Source organism: Salvelinus alpinus, chromosome 10 (assembly GCF_045679555.1).
Source record: "Salvelinus alpinus chromosome 10, SLU_Salpinus.1, whole genome shotgun sequence".
Taxonomy (NCBI): Eukaryota; Metazoa; Chordata; class Actinopteri; order Salmoniformes; family Salmonidae; genus Salvelinus; species Salvelinus alpinus.
Genome location: NC_092095.1, coordinates 71335978 through 71356800, shown reverse-complemented (window position 1 = coordinate 71356800; position 20823 = coordinate 71335978). Strand labels below are relative to the sequence as shown.

Sequence of the window (20823 nt, the reverse complement as noted above, 5' to 3'; positions counted from 1 at the left end):
AAGATTGTCTTTCATTTGAGTTGATGTGAAACGCGCAGGCAGCCAGCTGCTAAATGTGGAGGAATGAAGAAGAGAAGAAAAATCAACATTTAGCTTCGGTAGGTGAGAAAAGATTTTCATTTGTTCCCCGCCGCTGGCTCGGAGATAAATTAGCTTGTTTGTCTACCAGCCATCTGTTTGGTATTTGATATGTGCTGCGCACGGGACCCACCGTATTGAATACGGCGCGAGATGAACAGCATCATCATCATCATCTTGAGGCTGTAAATATGAGAGTTTATCATCATCATGTTGTAGGCTACAATAAGAGTTGATGACCAATGGGGATGTTTGGATACAGCCAGCTGTGGCTGCTGAGACTAACCATATTACAATCAATGATGATTACATTACAAATATATCGTAGGCCTACAGTTAATGATGGAAATCAGGCCTGTCTTTGTTATCATCACATTTCCAAATAGCGCAATCGTCTGCTTATTGCGCTTAAAGCGGCAATCAGCAGTAGAAACAATAACAAAGCGCATCCCCGCCCCTGTTTCGGGTAAAAGGCTGAGGGATGGGGCTGGAGAAATTTCACCGATCTACAGTTTATAGTTAGAGCTATTGATGCAAGGACTGACCATCCATGATATCAAAATGTTCATTTTAACCATGTTTTGGGGCCATATCGTGTTTGTTAACATTTACTTTGTCTATAAACACTGGAGTAAAACAAGCTTATATTTTGGGTTCTGATGGGGTACGACAGTTAAACTGAGTTCATGAGGCATTTATACGTTATATTCTTCAAGAATCAATGGGTACATATCATTCATTTATACAAATTAAGTCCAAAAATGGATGTAGCATCCGCAGATTGCCCCTTTAAACATTGTGACCTTAGTATAGGTTACTCAATATACAGTGTACTTCCTAGAAGCCTTCTTCCATAGGCATAGTGAATGTTACAGCAGTTACTTCAATCCTGGGCCTATAGTCAGATCAACAGTGAGTGACTCTTCCTCAGGAACACAGCCTAGCAACTCCATTACCATTAGTTGACTGAAGCGGAGAGAGCAGTAAGGTCTGAAAGGTGTCCTTGCCCCTGTTTTTAATCAAGCCTAATACAATTAAAGTGTGTGTGTTTCTGTCAATAAAAATAACCCGTATTTGGAGCGGAGCTGAGCGGGCCTCGACTCCTGCTGTTTGCTTTGTTCATTAACAGGAGATGAGCAGATGGCTGCTGGTCTGACGGTCGCTCTGCCTCTCCTCTCTCTACCCTGTCTGTCTCCTCTCTCTACCCTGTCTGTCTCCTCTCTCTACCCTGTCTGTCTCCTCTCTCTACCCTGTCTCCTCTCTCTACTCTGTCTGCCTCCTCTCTCTACCCTGTCTGTCTCCTCTCTCTACCCTGTCTGTCTCCTCTCTCTACTCTGTCTGTCTCCTCTCTCTACCCTGTCTGTCTCCTCTCTCTACCCTGTCTGTCTCCTCTCTCTACCCTGTCTGTCTCCTCTCTCTACCCTGTCTGTCTCCTCTCTCTACCCTGTCTCCTCTCTCTACCCTGTCTGTCTCCTCTCTCTACCCTGTCTGTCTGTCTCCTCTCTCTACCCTGTCTGTCTGTCTCCTCTCTCTACCCTGTCTGTCTCCTCTCTCTACCCTGTCTGTCTCCTCTCTCTACCCTGTCTCCTCTCTCTACCCTGTCTGTCTCCTCTCTCTACCCTGTCTGTCTGTCTCCTCTCTCTACCCTGTCTGTCTCCTCTCTCTACCCTGTCTGTCTCCTCTCTCTACCCTGTCTGTCTCCTCTCTCTACTCTGTCTGTCTCCTCTCTCTACCCTGTCTGTCTCCTCTCTCTACCCTGTCTGTCTCCTCTCTCTACCCTGTCTGTCTCCTCTCTCTACCCTGTCTGTCTCCTCTCTCTACCCTGTCTGTCTCCTCTCTCTACCCCGTCTGTCTGTCTCCTCTCTCTACCCCGTCTGTCTGTCTCCTCTCTCTACCCTGTCTGTCTGTCTCCTCTCTCTACCCTGTCTGTCTCCTCTCCTTTCTCCTCTTTCCTGCCTTTCTCTATCCCCGTTTATGACTGCCGCTTACATGTGTCCATTGTCCTGATCTTATCCTGATCTTATCCTGATCTTGCCAGTTTACACTTGTAAAATCTGATCAAAATCAGTTCACAATGTGTCTTTTAATCATCTACACCTGTCTAAAAAGTGGACACAATCAGAATGAGGACAAGATCAGGACAAAGGGCGCATGTTAGAACCAGGTATAAATGTGGCTAATGTCTCGGTCTGTCTGTCTCTCTCTCATTCCTGTCTCTCCCTCCCTCTCTCTCATTCCTGTCTCTCCCTCCTCTCTCTATCCCCCATCTCTCTCTCCCTCCATTACACTTCTACAGCACAATGTGACCGGGCAGGCTGTGTGTGCTTGTGCGTGTGTGTGTGTGTGTGTGTGTGTGTGTGTGTGTGTGTGTGTGTGTGTGTGTGTGTGTGTGTGTGTGTGTGTGTGTGTGTGTGTGTGTGTGTGTGTGTGTGTGTGTGTGTGTGTGTGTGTGTGTGTGTGTGTGTGTGTGTGTGTGGATCCAGCTGTTAGGAGGGCCTGCCTGGACAGAGACGTCAGCCCCTTTCCCCGAAATACACACACACACACACTGCGGCCCCTGCACCTGGGCCTTGTTAACGAGGTAATGACGGTAGCTACAGGGTAAACAACTATAAAGTACTGGTGCTGATTGGTGATTGGCTGAACAGAAGCAGGAAGTCTGACTGAAGTCTGATACTTGTGTTTGTTCCTGGGGTTGTTTTGCTGTTTCTATGCTCCTTCGGGGACAATAAAGATATATTGAATTTAAATTAATTTAATTTAATGAGAGCTGTCTGTGTGGATAAAGTAGATTTAATAGATATATTCTGAGCTTTGCACTGAGAAACTTGAATTGAGAAACGGCAGTATGAAAGTGGACAGTCTATTACCAAGACGTCTGTGTCATTGAGTGAATAGGATGGGCTGCAGTACAGTACAATGATATATTTCAATAGAAATCCTTTATGAAAGGGTTGGATTTCACTGAGCCCAAGTCCAACATAATAACACTCCTCTCATTCACTCTCTCCTATTCAACATTCTCTTTCTCCTATTCAACATTCTCTTTCTCCTATTCAACATTCTCTTTCTCCTATTCAACATTCTCTTTATCCTATTCAACATTCTCTTTCTCCTATTCAACATTCTCTTTATCCTATTCAACATTCTCTTTCTCCTATTCAACATTCTCTTTATCCTGGCTTGATTGACACTTTAACCTCATTCTGAACGTGGAAAATGCTATAGCTTAGATACTTTTTTCCCACAATAGACGTGGTCTGTTACATTGGCCAGTGATTTTACTCCAGAAAGGAAACCTGCCAGAAGGAAATGATGAGGGGTGTGATAATGCTGTGTCACCATGTTTCACTACCAGGGTGTGATAATGGTGTCACCATGTTTCACTGCTAGGGTGTGATAATGCTGTGTCACCATGTTTCACTGCTAGGGTGTGATAATGGTGTCAACATGTTTCACCGCTAGGGTGTGATAATGCTGTGTCAACATGTTTCACTACCAGGGTGTGATAATGGTGTCAACATGTTTCACCGCTAGGGTGTGATAATGCTGTGTCAACATGTTTCACTACTAGGGTGTGATAATGCTGTGTCAACATGTTTCACTACTAGAGTGTGATAATGCTGTGTCAACATGTTTCACTACTAGGGTGTGATAATGCTTTGTCAACATGTTTCACTGCCAGGGTGCGATAATGCTGTGTCAACATGTTTCACTACTTGGGTGTGATAATGCTGTGTCAACATGTTTCACTACTTGGGTGTGATAATGCTGTGTCAACATGTTTCACTACAAGGGTGTGATAATGCTGTGTCAACATGTTCCACTACCAGGGTGTGATAATGCTGTGTCAACATGTTTCACTACTTGGGTGTAATAATGCTGTGTCAACATGTTTCACTACCAGGGTGCGATAATGCTGTGTCAACATGTTTCACTACTAGGGTGTGATAATGCTGTGTCAACATGTTTCACTACTTGGGTGTGATAATGTGGTGTCAACATGTTTCATTACTAGGGTGTGACAATGCTGTTTCAACATGTTTCACTACTAGGGTGTGATAATGCTGTGTCAACATGTTTCACTACTAGGGTGTGATAATGCTGTGTCATCATGTTGCACTACTAGGGTATGATAATGCGGTGTCAACGTGTTTCACTACTAGGGTGTGATAATGGTGTCAACATGTTGCACTACTAGGGTGTGATAATGCTGTGTCCACATGTTTCACTACTAGGGTGTGATAATGCGGTGTCAACGTGTTTCACTACTAGGGTGTGATAATGGTGTCAACATGTTGCACTACTAGGGTATGATAATGCGGTGTCAACATGTTTCACCACTACGGTGCGATAATGCTGCATCAACATGTTTCACTACTAGGGTGTGATAATGTTGTGTCAACATGTTTCACTACTAGGGTGTGATAATGCGGTGTCAACATGTTTCACTACCAGGGTGCGATAATGCTGTGTCAACATGTTTCACTACCAGGGTGTGATAATGCTGTTTCAACATGTTTCACTACTAGGGTGTGATAATGCGGTGTCACCATGTTTCACTACTAGGGTGTGATAATGCGGTGTCACCATGTTTCACTACTAGGGTGTGATAATGGTGTCAACACATTTCACTACTAGGGTGTGATAATGCGGTGTCAACACATTTCACTACTAGGGTGTGATAATGCGGTGTCAACCCGTTTCACTACAAGGGTGTGATAATGCTGTGTCACCATGTTTCACTACTAGGGTGTGATAATGCTGCGTCAACATGTTTCACTACTAGGGTGTGATAATGCTGTGTCAACACATTTCACTACTTGCTTAGCAGTGACATTGCTATTGAGGGACTGATGGTATTGAGGGACTGATGGGTATTGAAGGACTGATGGATATTGAAGGACTGATGGGTATTGAGGGACTGATGGGTATTGAGGGACTGATGGGTATTGAGGGACTGATGGGTATTGAAGGACTGATGGGTATTGAGGGACTGATGGGTATTGAAGGACTGATGGGTATTGAAGGACTGATGGGTATTGAGGGACTGATGGGTATTGAGGGACTGATGGGTATTGAGGGACTGATGGGTATTGAAGGACTGATGGGTATTGAGGGACTGATGGGTATTGAAGGACTGATGGGTATTGAAGGACTGATGGGTATTGAAGGACTGATGGGTATTGAGGGACTGATGGGTATTGAAGGACTGATGGGTATTGGGGGACTGATGGGTATTGAAGGACTGATGGGTATTGAGGGACTGATGGGTATTGAGGGACTGATGGGTATTGAAGGACTGATGGGTATTGAGGGACTGATGGGTATTGAAGGACTGCTGGGTATTGAAGGACTGATGGGTATTGAAGGACTGATGGGTATTGAGGGGCTGATGGGTATTGAAGGACTGATGGGTATTGAGGGACTGATGGGTATTGAAGGACCGATGGGTATTGAGGGGCTGATGGGTATTGAGGGACTGATGGGTATTGAAGGACTGATGGGTATTGAAGGACTGATGGGTATTGAGGGACTGATGGGTATTGAAGGACTGATGGGTATTGAAGGACTGATGGGTATTGAAGGACTGATGGGTATTGAAGGACTGATGGGTATTGAGGGACTGATGGGTATTGAGGGACTGATGGGTATTGAGGGACTGATGGGTATTGAGGGACTGATGGGTATTGAAGGACTGATGGGTATTGAAGGACTGATGGGTATTGAGGGACTGATGGGTATTGAAGGACTGATGGGTATTGAAGGACTGATGGGTATTGAGGGACTGATGGGTATTGAAGGACTGATGGGTATTGAGGGACTGATGGGTATTGAAGGACTGATGGGTATTGAAGGACTGATGGGTATTGAAGGACTGATGGGTATTGAGGGACTGATGGGTATTGAAGGACTGATGGGTATTGAAGGACTGATGGGTATTGAGGGACTGATGGGTATTGAGGGACTGATGGGTATTGAGGGACTGATGGGTATTGAGGGACTGATGGGTATTGAAGGACTGATGGGTATTGAAGAATTGATGGGTATTGGGGGACTGATGGGTATTGAAGGACTGATGGGTATTGAAGGACTGATGGGTATTGAGGGACTGATGGGTATTGAAGGACTGATGGGTATTGAGGGACTGATGGGTATTGAAGGACTGATGGGTATTGAGGGACTGATGGGTATTGAAGGACTGATGGGTATTGAAGGACTGATGGGTATTGAAGGACTGATGGTATTGGGGGACTGATGGGTATTGAAGGACTGATGGGTATTGAGGGACTGATGGGTATTGAAGGACTGATGGGTATTGAGGGACTGATGGGTATTGAAGGACTGATGGTATTGGGGGACTGATGGGTATTGAAGGACTGATGGTATTGGGGGACTGATGGGTATTGAAGGACTGATGGGTATTGAGGGACTGATGGGTATTGAGGGACTGATGGGTATTGAAAGACTGATGGGTATTGAGGGACTGATGGGTATTGGGGGACTGATGGTATTGAGGGACTGATGGGTATTGAAGGACTGATGGGTATTGAGGGACTGATGGGTATTGAGGGACTGATGGGTATTGAGGGACTGATGGGTATTGAGGGACTGATGGGTATTGGGGGACTGATGGATTGACCAATAGAAGACATAAGACTGAAACAGATGAGAATGTTTGTATTATTTTTTCATCGAGCTGATCTACTGCATTACAATACAATCTCTTTACTTTATGTACACAGCATACCGTGGGTCAGGAAGCCTTTACCTTTCATCTGATATACAACAATGGCAAAGGACTAACTGTCATTTTTCATTACTAGAATAAACAACAAAAACAAATATTGTAATGAAACATTGTATCAATTTATGTACAGAAATAACGTAATAAATTACCCTCTAGATTACCTTCGTGACATTATGCTTTAAAACATTGAAATCTTATAAAACTTGAGACAGGAATACAAGTCAAAAATCGGAAGTGGATTTGTCTCTGGTTTAAATAAAGTAGAAAAATCTCTCCTTCAGTTCCACTTTGCTGTGAATGTGTTGCTGTGAAATACATTGGTTTTGCACGTAACACCGTTATGACAATTCTTTGATTATTTGTTCTTTGTTGTGTATTGTCCGTTTTTAATGACAGTAGTGTGGAGTACTGAAACGTCCATGATGTTGCTGCTGCAAGTCCCTGGAATCTCTCCAATGGTGCTCGAATCCATCTTCTCTTCATGTTGACTTCAATACATCACTGTGGTTTTCAGGAAGAGTCTTCCATCTGACAAACAACAGGTGAAAAACAAAGATGGTAAACAAAGATAGTAAAATAAGATGATAAGCACAGATAGTAAACGTAAACTAAGATGATAAGCACAGATAGTAAACTAAGATGATAAGCACAGAGAGTAAACTAAAATGATAAACAAAGATAGTAAACTAAGATGATAAGCACAGATAGTAAACTAAGATGATAAGCACAGATAGTAAACTAAGATGATAAGCACAGATAGTAAACTAAGATGATAAACACAGAGAGTAAACTAAGATGATAAGCACAGGTAGTAAACTAAGATGATAAGCACAGGTAGTAAACTAAGATGATAAGCACAGATAGTAAACTAAGATGATAAGCACAGAGAGTAAACTAAGATGATAAGCACAGGTAGTAAACTAAGATGATAAGCACAAATAGTAAACTAAGATGATAAACAAAGATAGTAAACTAAGATGATAAGCACAGGTAGTAAACTAAGATGATAAGCACAGATAGTAAACTAAGATGATAAGCACAGATAGTAAACTAAGATGATAAGCACAGAGAGTAAACTAAGACGATAAGCACAGAGAGTAAACTAAGATGATAAGCACAAATAGTAAACTAAGATGATAAACAAAGATAGTAAACTAAGATGATAAGCACAGGTAGTAAACTAAGATGATAAGCACAGATAGTAAACTAAGATGATAAGCACAGATAGTAAACTAAGATGATAAGCACAGAGAGTAAACTAAGACGATAAGCACAGAGAGTAAACTAAGATGATAAGCACAGAGAGTAAACTAAGATGATAAGCACAGATAGTAAACTAAGATGATAAGCACAGACAGTAAACTAAGATGATAAGTACAGATAGTAAACTAAGATGATAAGTACAGATAGCAAACTAAGATGATAAGCACAGGTAGCAAACTAAGATGATAAGCACAGATAGCAAACTAAGATGATAAGTACAGATAGCAAACTAAGATGATAAGCACAGATAGTAAACTAAGATGATAAGCACAGATAGTAAACTAAGATGATAAGCACAGAGAGTAAACTAAGATGATAAGCACAGATAGTAAACTAAGATGATAAACACAGAGAGTAAACTAAGATGATAAGCACAGGTAGTAAACTAAGATGATAAGCACAGGTAGTAAACTAAGATGATAAGCACAGGTAGTAAACTAAGATGATAAGCACAAATAGTAAACTAAGATGATAAACAAAGATAGTAAACTAAGATGATAAGCACAGGTAGTAAACTAAGATGATAAGCACAGATAGTAAACTAAGATGATAAGCACAGATAGTAAACTAAGATGATAAGCACAGAGAGTAAACTAAGACGATAAGCACAGAGAGTAAACTAAGATGATAAGCACAAATAGTAAACTAAGATGATAAACAAAGATAGTAAACTAAGATGATAAGCACAGGTAGTAAACTAAGATGATAAGCACAGATAGTAAACTAAGATGATAAGCACAGATAGTAAACTAAGATGATAAGCACAGAGAGTAAACTAAGACGATAAGCACAGAGAGTAAACTAAGATGATAAGCACAGAGAGTAAACTAAGATGATAAGCACAGATAGTAAACTAAGATGATAAGCACAGACAGTAAACTAAGATGATAAGTACAGATAGTAAACTAAGATGATAAGTACAGATAGCAAACTAAGATGATAAGCACAGGTAGCAAACTAAGATGATAAGCACAGATAGCAAACTAAGATGATAAGTACAGATAGCAAACTAAGATGATAAGCACAGATAGTAAACTAAGATGATAAGCACAGATAGTAAACTAAGATGATAAGCACAGAGAGTAAACTAAGACGATAAGCACAGAGAGTAAACTAAGATGATAAGCACAGAGAGTAAACTAAGATGATAAGCACAGATAGTAAACTAAGATGATAAGCACAGACAGTAAACTAAAATGATAAGTACAGATAGTAAACTAAGATGATAAGTACAGATAGCAAACTAAGATGATAAGCACAGGTAGCAAACTAAGATGATAAGCACAGATAGCAAACTAAGATGATAAGTACAGATAGCAAACTAAGATGATAAGCACAGATAATAAACTAAGATGATAAGCACAGATAGTAAACTAAGATGATAAGCACAGGTAGTAAACTAAGATGATAAGCACAGATAGTAAACTAAGATGATAAGCACAGAGAGTAAACTAAGATGATAAGCACAGGTAGCAAACTAAGATGATAAGCACAGATAGTAAACTAAGATGATAAGCACAGATAGTAAACTAAGATGATAAGCACAGATAGCAAACTAAGATGATAAGCACAGAGAGTAAACTAAGATGATAAGCACAGGTAGCAAACTAAGATGATAAGCACAGATAGTAAACTAAGATGATAAGCACAGAGAGTAAACTAAGATGATAAGCACAGGTAGTAAACTAAGATGATAAGCACAGAGAGTAAACTAAGATGATAAGCACAGATAGTAAACTAAGATGATAAACACAGAGAGTAAACTAAGATGATAAGCACAGGTAGTAAACTAAGATGATAAGCACAGGTAGTAAACTAAGATGATAAGCACAGGTAGTAAACTAAGATGATAAGCACAGAGAGTAAACTAAGATGATAAGCACAGGTAGTAAACTAAGATGATAAGCACAGAGAGTAAACTAAGATGATAAGCACAGGTAGTAAACTAAGATGATAAGCACAGAGAGTAAACTAAGATGATAAGCACAGATAGTAAACTAAGATGATAAGCACAGATAGCAAACTAAGATGATAAGCACAGAGAGTAAACTAAGATGATAAGCACAGGTAGCAAACTAAGATGATAAGCACAGATAGTAAACTAAGATGATAAGCACAGAGAGTAAACTAAGATGATAAGCACAGGTAGTAAACTAAGATGATAAGCACAGAGAGTAAACTAAGATGATAAGCACAGATAGTAAACTAAGATGATAAACACAGAGAGTAAACTAAGATGATAAGCACAGGTAGTAAACTAAGATGATAAGCACAGGTAGTAAACTAAGATGATAAGCACAGGTAGTAAACTAAGATGATAAGCACAAATAGTAAACTAAGATGATAAACAAAGATAGTAAACTAAGATGATAAGCACAGGTAGTAAACTAAGATGATAAGCACAGATAGTAAACTAAGATGATAAGCACAGATAGTAAACTAAGATGATAAGCACAGAGAGTAAACTAAGACGATAAGCACAGAGAGTAAACTAAGATGATAAGCACAAATAGTAAACTAAGATGATAAACAAAGATAGTAAACTAAGATGATAAGCACAGGTAGCAAACTAAGATGATAAGCACAGAGAGTAAACTAAGATGATAAGTACAGATAGCAAACTAAGATGATAAGCACAGATAGTAAACTAAGATGATAAGCACAGATAGTAAACTAAGATGATAAGCACAGAGAGTAAACTAAGACGATAAGCACAGAGAGTAAACTAAGATGATAAGCACAGATAGTAAACTAAGATGATGAGCACAGAGAGTAAACTAAGATGATAAGCATAGGTAGCAAACTAAGATGATAAGCATAGGTAGCAAACTAAGATGATAAGCACAGATAGTAAACTAAGATGATAAGCACAGATAGTAAACTAAGATGATAAGCACAGGTAGCAAACTAAGATGATCAACAAAGATAGCAAACTAAGATACATAAGAGTATTGTTCTGTATATATAAATCCAACAAGTATGTTTTGTCTTCTAGGGCCTCTTGTCTGTTAAAAACGCTCTTTGGAAAGATTTATTACTGCATGTAAGTTATGCAAATGATGCCTATGCAAATACATCAGGAGGACAATTAAGACAGCCATTAATTACGGGGCCTTGCTCTTTTTTTGCTTCACTGACATTAAATTAAATTAAACTTTTAACGGTTTAGATGTTTGATCTGCTAACAAAGAGGAGCCAGTCCCTGTCGGGGGACTCTGCAGCAGGAGAGAGAGGGGGTAGATGGGGTCTGTCGGGGGACTCTGCAGCAGGAGAGAGAGGGGGTAGATGGGGTCTGTGTGGGGACTCTGCAGCAGGAGAGAGAGGGGGTAGATGGGGTCTGTGGGGGGACTCTGCAGCAGGAGAGAGAGGGGGTAGATGGGGTCTGTGGGGGGACTCTGCAGCAGGAGAGAGAGGGGGTAGATGGGGTCTGTGGGGGGACTCTGCAGCAGGAGAGAGAGGGGTAGATGGGGTCTGTGGGGGGACTCTGCAGCAGGAGAGAGAGGGGGTAGATGGGGTCTGTGTGAGGACTCTGCAGCAGGAGAGAGAGGGGGTAGATGGGGTCTGTGGGGGGACTCTGCAGCAGGAGAGAGAGGGGGTAGATGGGGTCTGTGCGGGGGACTCTGCAGCAGGAGAGAGAGGGGGTAGATGGGGTCTGTGGGGGGACTCTGCAGCAGGAGAGAGAGGGGGTAGATGGGGTCTGTGGGGGGACTCTGCAGCAGGAGAGAGAGGGGTAGATGGGGTCTGTGGGGGGACTCTGCAGCAGGAGAGAGAGGGGGTAGATGGGGTCTGTGGGGGGACTCTGCAGCAGGAGAGAGAGGGGGTAGATGGGGTCTGTGGGGGGACTCTGCAGCAGGAGAGAGAGGGGGTAGATGGGGTCTGTGGGGGGACTGCAGCAGGAGAGAGAGGGGGTAGATGGGGTCTGTGGGGGGACTCTGCAGCAGGAGAGAGAGGGGGTAGATGGGGTCTGTGGGGGGACTCTGCAGCAGGAGAGAGAGGGGTAGATGGGGTCTGTGGGGGGACTCTGCAGCAGGAGAGAGAGGGGGTAGATGGGGTCTGTGGGGGGACTCTGCAGCAGGAGAGAGAGGGGGTAGATGGGGTCTGTGGGGGGACTCTGCAGCAGGAGAGAGAGGGGGTAGATGGGGTCTGTGGGGGGACTCTGCAGCAGGAGAGAGAGGGGGTAGATGGGGTCTGTGGGGGGACTGCAGCAGGAGAGAGAGGGGTAGATGGGGTCTGTGGGGGGACTGCAGCAGGAGAGAGAGGGGGTGTAGATGGGGTCTGTGGGGGGACTCTGCAGCAGGAGAGAGAGGGGGTAGATGGGGTCTGTGGGGGGACTCTGCAGCAGGAGAGAGAGGGGGTAGATGGGGTCTGTGGGGGGACTCTGCAGCAGGAGAGAGAGGGGGTAGATGGGGTCTGTGGGGGGACTCTGCAGCAGGAGAGAGAGGGGGTAGATGGGGTCTGTGGGGGGACTCTGCAGCAGGAGAGAGAGGGGGTAGATGGGGTCTGTGGGGGGACTCTGCAGCAGGAGAGAGAGGGGGTAGATGGGGTCTGTGGGGGGACTGCAGCAGGAGAGAGAGGGGGTAGATGGGGTCTGTGGGGGGACTGCAGCAGGAGAGAGAGGGGGTAGATGGGGTCTGTGGGGGGACTGCAGCAGGAGAGAGAGGGGGTAGATGGGGTCTGTGGGGGGACTCTGCAGCAGGAGAGAGAGGGGTAGATGGGGTCTGTGGGGGGACTGCAGCAGGAGAGAGAGGGGTAGATGGGGTCTGTGGGGGGACTCTGCAGCAGGAGAGAGAGGGGTAGATGGGGTCTGTGGGGGGACTGCAGCAGGAGAGAGAGGGGGTAGATGGGGTCTGTGGGGGGACTGCAGCAGGAGAGAGAGGGTGTAGATGGGGTCTGTGGGGGGACTGCAGCAGGAGAGAGAGGGGGTAGATGGGGTCTGTGGGGGGACTGCAGCAGGAGAGAGAGGGGTGTAGATGGGGTCTGTGGGGGGACTCTGCAGCAGGAGAGAGAGGGGGTAGATGGGGTCTGTGGGGGGACTGCAGCAGGAGAGAGAGGGGGTAGATGGGGTCTGTGGGGGGACTGCAGCAGGAGAGAGAGGGGTGTAGATGGGGTCTGTGGGGGGACTCTGCAGCAGGAGAGAGAGGGGTGTAGATGGGGTCTGTGGGGGGACTGCAGCAGGAGAGAGAGGGTGTAGATGGGGTCTGTGGGGGGACTGCAGCAGGAGAGAGAGGGGTGTAGATGGGGTCTGTGGGGGGACTGCAGCAGGAGAGAGAGGGTGTAGATGGGGTCTGTGGGGGGACTGCAGCAGGAGAGAGAGGGGTAGATGGGGTCTGTGGGGGGACTCTGCAGCAGGAGAGAGAGGGGTAGATGGGGTCTGTGGGGGGACTCTGCAGCAGGAGAGAGAGGGGTAGATGGGGTCTGTGGGGGGACTCTGCAGCAGGAGAGAGAGGGGTAGATGGGGTCTGTGTGGGGACTCTGCAGCAGGAGAGAGAGGGGTAGATGGGGTCTGTGGGGGGACTCTGCAGCAGGAGAGAGAGGGGTAGATGGGGTCTGTGGGGGGACTGCAGCAGCAGAAGAGAGAGGGGTAGATGGGGTCTGTGGGGGGACTCTGCAGCAGGAGAGAGAGGGGTAGATGGGGTCTGTGGGGGGACTGCAGCAGGAGAGAGGGGGTGTAGATGGGGTCTGTGGGGGGACTCTGCAGCAGGAGAGAGAGGGGGTAGATGGGGTCTGTGGGGGGACTGCAGCAGCAGAGAGAGAGGGGGTAGATGGGGTCTGTGGGGGGACTCTGCAGCAGGAGAGAGAGGGGGTAGATGGGGTCTGTGGGGGGACTCTGCAGCAGGAGAGAGAGGGGGTAGATGGGGTCTGTGTGAGGACTCTGCAGCAGGAGAGAGAGGGGGTAGATGGGGTCTGTGTGGGGGGACTCTGCAGCAGGAGAGAGAGGGGGTAGATGGGGTCTGTGTGAGGACTCTGCAGCAGGAGAGAGAGAGGGGTAGATGGGGTCTGTGTGGGGGGACTGCAGCAGGAGAGAGAGGGGGTAGATGGGGTCTGTGTGTGGACTGCAGCAGGAGAGAGAGGGGGTAGATGGCATCTGTGGGGGGACTGCAGCAGGAGAGAGAGGGTTAGATGGGGTCTGTGGGGGGACTGCAGCAGGAGAGAGGGGGTAGATGGGGTCTGTGGGGGGACTCTGCAGCAGGAGAGAGAGGGGGTAGATGGGGTCTGTGGGGGGACTGCAGCAGGAGAGAGGGGGTAGATGGGGTCTGTGGGGGGACTGCAGCAGCAGAGAGAGAGGGGTAGATGGGGTCTGTGGGGGGACTGCAGCAGGAGAGAGAGGGGGTAGATGGGGTGTGTGGGGGGACTCTGCAGCAGGAGAGAGAGGGGGTAGATGGGGTCTGTGTGGGGACTGCAGCAGGAGAGAGAGGGGGTAGATGGGGTCTGTGGGGGGACTGCAGCAGGAGAGAGAGGGGTAGATGGGGTCTGTGGGGGGACTCTGCAGCAGGAGAGAGAGGGGGTAGATGGGGTCTGTGGGGGGACTGCAGCAGGAGAGAGAGGGGGTAGATGGGGTCTGTGGGGGGACTCTGCAGCAGGAGAGAGAGGGGGTAGATGGGGTCTGTGGGGGGACTCTGCAGCAGGAGAGAGAGGGGGTAGATGGGGTCTGTGGGGGGACACTGCAGCAGGAGAGAGGGGGTGTAGATGGGGTCTGTGGGGGGACTGCAGCAGGAGAGAGGGGGTGTAGATGGGGTCTGTGGGGGGACTCTGCAGCAGGAGAGAGAGGGGGTAGATGGGGTCTGTGGGGGGACTGCAGCAGGAGAGAGAGGGGGTAGATGGGGTCTGTGGGGGGACTCTGCAGCAGGAGAGAGAGGGGGTAGATGGGGTCTGTGGGGGGACTCTGCAGCAGGAGAGAGAGGGGGTAGATGGGGTCTGTGGGGGGACTGCAGCAGGAGAGAGAGGGGGTAGATGGGGTCTGTGGGGGGACTCTGCAGCAGGAGAGAGAGGGGGTAGATGGGGTCTGTGGGGGGACTCTGCAGCAGGAGAGAGAGGGGTAGATGGGGTCTGTGGGGGGACTCTGCAGCAGGAGAGAGAGGGGGTAGATGGGGTCTGTGGGGGGACTCTGCAGCAGGAGAGAGAGGGGGTAGATGGGGTCTGTGGGGGGACTGCAGCAGGAGAGAGAGGGGTAGATGGGGTCTGTGGGGGGACTGCAGCAGGAGAGAGAGGGGGTAGATGGGGTCTGTGGGGGGACTGCAGCAGGAGAGAGAGGGGTAGATGGGGTCTGTGGGGGGACTCTGCAGCAGGAGAGAGAGGGGGTAGATGGGGTCTGTGTGAGGACTCTGCAGCAGGAGAGAGAGGGGTAGATGGGGTCTGTGGGGGGACTCTGCAGCAGGAGAGAGAGGGGTAGATGGGGTCTGTGGGGGGACTCTGCAGCAGGAGAGAGAGGGGTAGATGGGGTCTGTGGGGGGACTGCAGCAGGAGAGAGAGGGGTAGATGGGGTCTGTGGGGGGACTGCAGCAGGAGAGAGGGGGTAGATGGGGTCTGTGGGGGGACTGCAGCAGGAGAGAGGGGGTGTAGATGGGGTGTACTGTCGTTCTGATACACAGATCAATGAGAGCATCTGAAATGCTCTCAAACACCTTCATAACAGATAAGAATAGAATTATACGCTCAACACTCACTTAACTATTAAAAACTGTTTATCAATTTGACTGCTGCTACATAGACCAACGGCGTTAGTTTAACTCAACGTAAACACCCGGACATTTAGGCAACTAGGATAAGGATGGATGAGCCATTCAGTACCTTGTATCGCTGCCTCTGCGTCAGTCCTGCCATTACCTTGGTTACCGTTGTCTACTTCCTGGGTCAGTGAGTCTGATTGGAGGTTAATGATGACGGAGAGGCAGGAGTTTAGTCATTAATTATCACACCTAATTACTAGTAAATGAGAAGTAAAAGGGCAATACATTAATTTTCATAAAGGAACATAAATGACAACGTAAAACTGCACCATTAAGTTAAAATTAAGAGTGAATAAAGAGTCAAATGTAAAGTAAATGTAAAAGAAGAGTGAATGTAAATGAAATCCAAATGTAAAAGGTAATGTAGCCTGAAGACTTACCACAGAGGGCTCTGTCTGACGCTCCAGTCTGCTGCAGTGTCTGCTCAGCGTGGTCTCTCAGTTTACACTCAAACTGCAGAGCCTCCTGAAGTTTCCTCTTCGTCTTCTTCTCTTTCTTCAGACGCTTCTGGATCAGCACTGAAATACACAGAACATCTGAGGCACTGAAATACACAGAACATCTGAGGCACTGAAATACACAGAACATCTGAGGCACTGAAATACACAGAACATCTGAGGCACTGAAATACACAGAACATCTGAGGCACTGAAATACACAGAACATCTGAGGCACTGAAATACACAGAACATCTGAGGCACTGAAATACACAGAACATCTGAGGCACTGAAATACACAGAACATCTGAGGCACTGAAATACACAGAACATCTGAGACACTGAAATACACAGAACATCTGAGGCACTGAAATACACAGAACATTTGAGGCACTGAAATACACAGAACAGTTGAGGCACTGAAATACACAGAACATTTGAGACACTGAAATACACAGAACATTTGAGGCACTGAAATACACAGAACATTTGAGGCACTGAAATACACAGAACATCTGAGGCACTGAAATACACAGAACATCTGAGGCACTGAAATACACAGAACATCTGAGGCACTGAAATACACAGAACATCTGAGGCACTGAAATACACAGAACATCTGAGGCACTGAAATACACAGAACATCTGAGGCACTGAAATACACAGAACATTTGAGGCACTGAAATACACAGAACAGTTGAGGCACTGAAATACACAGAACATTTGAGACACTGAAATACACAGAACATTTGAGGCACTGAAATACACAGAACATTTGAGGCACTGAAATACACAGAACATCTGAGGCACTGAAATACACAGAACAGTTGAGGCACTGAAATACACAGAACATTTGAGGCACTGAAATACACAGAACATTTGAGACACTGAAATACACAGAACATTTGAGGCACTGAAATACACAGAACATTTGAGGCACTGGAATAGACAGAACAGTTGAGGCGCTGAAATACACAGAACATTTGAGGCACTGAAATACACAGAACATTTGAGGCACTGGAATAGACAGAACAGTTGAGGCACTGAAATACACAGAACATTTGAGGCACTGAAATACACAGAACATTTGAGACACTGAAATACACAGAACATTTGAGGCACTGGAATACACAGAACAGTTGAGGCACTGAAATACACAGAACATTTGAGGCACTGAAATACACAGAACATTTGAGACACTGAAATACACAGAACATTTGAGGCACTGGAATACACAGAACAGTTGAGGCACTGAAATACACAGAACATTTGAGGCACTGGAATAGACAGAACAGTTGAGGCACTGAAATACACAGAACATTTGAGGCACTGAAATACACAGAACATTTGAGGCACTGGAATAGACAGAACAGTTGAGGCACTGGAATAGACAGAACAGTTGAGGCACTGAAATACACAGAACATTTGAGGCACTGAAATACACAGAACATTTGAGGCACTGAAATACACAGAACAGTTGAGGCACTGAAATACACAGAAGAGTTGAGGCACTGAAATACACAGAACATCTGAGGCACTGAAATACACAGAAGAGTTGAGGATTGTGAGGAATTGCAGTGCTTGTTTTCAGGGCTCACTAGAAACAGAGATGAGTAGTATGGTGTGCAGTGGGTTGTGGGTAATGTAGTGTTAACCTACCTCTGTTTTTCTGCTCCATGGTGAGCTGTCTCTCCAGTGTCTCTCTCAGCTCCCTCTCTCTGAACAGTTCACTGTGGGTAATGTAGTGTAGTATTGTGTGCAGTGGGTTGTGGGTAATGTAGTGTTAACCTACCTCTGTTTTTCTGCTCCATGGTGAGCTGTCTCTCCAGTGTCTCTCTCAGCTCCCTCTCTCTGAACAGTTCACTGTGGGTAATGTAGTGTAGTATTGTGTGCAGTGGGTTGTGGGTAATGTAGTGTTAACCTACCTCTGTTTTTCTGCTCCATGGTGAGCTGTCTCTCCAGTGTCTCTCTCAGCTCCCTCTCTCTGAACAGTTCACTGTGGGTAATGTAGTGTAGTATTGTGTGCAGTGGGTTGTGGGTAATGTAGTGTTAACCTACCTCTGTTTTTCTGCTCCATGGTGAGCTGTCTCTCCAGTGTCTCTCTCAGCTCCCTCTCTCTGAACAGTTCACTGTGGGTAATGTAGTGTAGTATTGTGTGCAGTGGGTTGTGGGTAATGTAGTGTTAACCTACCTCTGTTTTTCTGCTCCATGGTGAGCTGTCTCTCCAGTGTCTCTCTCAGCTCCCTCTCTCTGAACAGTTCCATCTTCAGCTCTGACTTCTCCGTCTGCACCTGCTTGTCCTGAGCGCGCGTGTTGTCGATGGCAACCTTCAGCAAGCCCTGCTTGGAGGACACAGAGTACGACACACATCAAGAGGTTGTTACACTAAATCCATACATCACTGTAGTGTGTAGTCTACATCTCTAATCTAAATCCATACATCACTGTAGTGTGTAGTCTCTACATCTCTAATCTAAATCCATACATCACTGTAGTATGTAGTCTACATCTCTAATCTAAATCCATACATCACTGTAGTGTGTAATCTACATCTCTAATCTAAATCCATACATCAGTGTGGTGTGTAATCTTTACATCTCTAATCTCCAGTCAAAATGTTAACAGACTTTAAAAAAAATAATCAAAACAAATATGCTGGAGGTAGAGTTGGGTGTTTTTCAGTTAAAATAATGACTGGTGATCCACAAGAGACAGAGACACAGATAGAGAGATGACATGAGATGAGGTGGAGCCCAGAGACACAGATAGAGAGATGAGATGAGGTGGAGCCCAGAGACACAGATATAGAGATGAGATGAGGTGGAGCCCAGAGACACAGATAGAGAGATGAGGTGGAGCACAGAGACACAGATAGAGAGATGAGATGAGGTGGAGCCCAGAGACACAGATAGAGAGATGAGATGAAGTGGAGCCCAGAGACACAGATAGAGAGATGAGGTGGAGCACAGAGACACAGATAGAGAGATGAGATGAGGTGGAGCCCAGAGACACAGAGAGAGAGATGAGATGAAGTGGAGCCCAGAGACACAGATAGAGAGATGAGATGAGGTGGAGCCCAGAGACACAGATAGAGAGATGAGGTGGAGCACAGAGACACAGATAGAGAGATGAGATGAAGTGGAGCCCAGAGACACAGATAGAGAGATGAGATGAAGTGGAGCCCAGAGACACAGATAGAGAGATGAGATGAAGTGGAGCCCAGAGACACAGATAGAGAGATGAGATGAAGTGGAGCCCAGAGACACAGAGAGAGAGATGAGATGAGGTGGAGCACAGAGACACAGATAGAGAGATGAGATGAGGTGGAGCCCAGAGACACAGATAGAGAGATGAGATGAGGTGGAGCCCAGAGACACAGAGAGAGAGATGAGATGATGTGGAGCCCAGAGACACAGATAGAGAGATGAGATGAGGTGGAGCCCAGAGACACAGATAGAGAGATGAGATGGAGCCCAGAGACACAGATAGAGAGATGAGATGAAGTGGAGCCCAGAGACACAGATAGAGAGATGAGATGGAGCCCAGAGACACAGATAGAGAGATGAGATGGAGCCCAGAGACACAGATAGAGAGATGAGATGAGGTGGAGCCCAGAGACACAGATAGAGAGATGAGGTGGAGTCCAGAGACACAGAGAGAGAGATGAGATGAGGTGGAGCCCAGAGACACAGATAGAGAGATGAGATGAGGTGGAGCCCAGAGACACAGATAGAGAGATGAGATGAGGTGGAGCCCAGAGACACAGATAGAGAGATGAGATGAAGTGGAGCCCAGAGACACAGATAGAGAGATGAGATGGAGCACAGAGACACAGATAGAGAGATGAGATGAGGTGGAGCCCAGAGACACAGATAGAGAGATGAGATGAGGTGGAGCCCAGAGACACAGATAGAGAGATGAGATGAGGTGGAGCCCAGAGACACAGATAGAGAGATGAGATGAAGTGGAGCCCAGAGACACAGATAGAGAGATGAGATGAGGTGGAGCCCAGAGACACAGATAGAGAGATGAGATGAGGTGGAGCCCAGAGACACAGATAGAGAGATGAGATGAAGTGGAGCCCAGAGACACAGATAGAGAGATGAGATGAGGTGGAGCCCAGAGACACAGATAGAGAGATGAGATGAGGTGGAGCCCAGAGACACAGATATAGAGATGAGATGAGGTGGAGCCCAGAGACACAGATAGAGAGATGAGGTGGAGTCCAGAGACACAGATAGAGAGATGAGATGAAGTGGAGCCCAGAGACACAGAGAGAGAGATGAGATGAGGTGGAGCCCAGAGACACAGATAGAGAGATGAGATGAAGTGGAGCCCAGAGACACAGATAGAGAGATGAGGTGGAGCACAGAGACACAGATAGAGAGATGAGATGAGGTGGAGCCCAGAGACACAGATAGAGAGATGAGATGAGGTGGAGCCCAGAGACACAGATAGAGAGATGAGATGAGGTGGAGCCCAGAGACACAGATAGAGAGATGAGATGAGGTGGAGCCCAGAGACACAGATAGAGAGATGAGATGAGGTGGAGCCCAGAGACACAGAT

At 46.3% G+C, this 20823-nt stretch overlaps 1 protein-coding gene across 1 annotated transcript in view; it reads right to left on the bottom strand.

The window, feature by feature from the left end:
- Positions 1-6744: 6744 nt before the first annotated feature.
- The window catches only part of LOC139532803 (dachshund homolog 1-like), a 35517-nt gene continuing 21438 nt past the window's right edge, over positions 6745-20823 (bottom strand). The window contains exons 4-7 of the mRNA XM_071330867.1: positions 18448-18598; positions 16200-16337; positions 15881-15952; positions 6745-7357 (exon numbers count right to left, since the gene is read on the bottom strand). Coding sequence (XP_071186968.1) covers positions 7320-7357; positions 15881-15952; positions 16200-16337; positions 18448-18598 — 399 coding nt within the window. The 3' untranslated portion in view covers positions 6745-7319. The remainder of the gene's footprint in view (positions 7358-15880; positions 15953-16199; positions 16338-18447; positions 18599-20823) is intronic.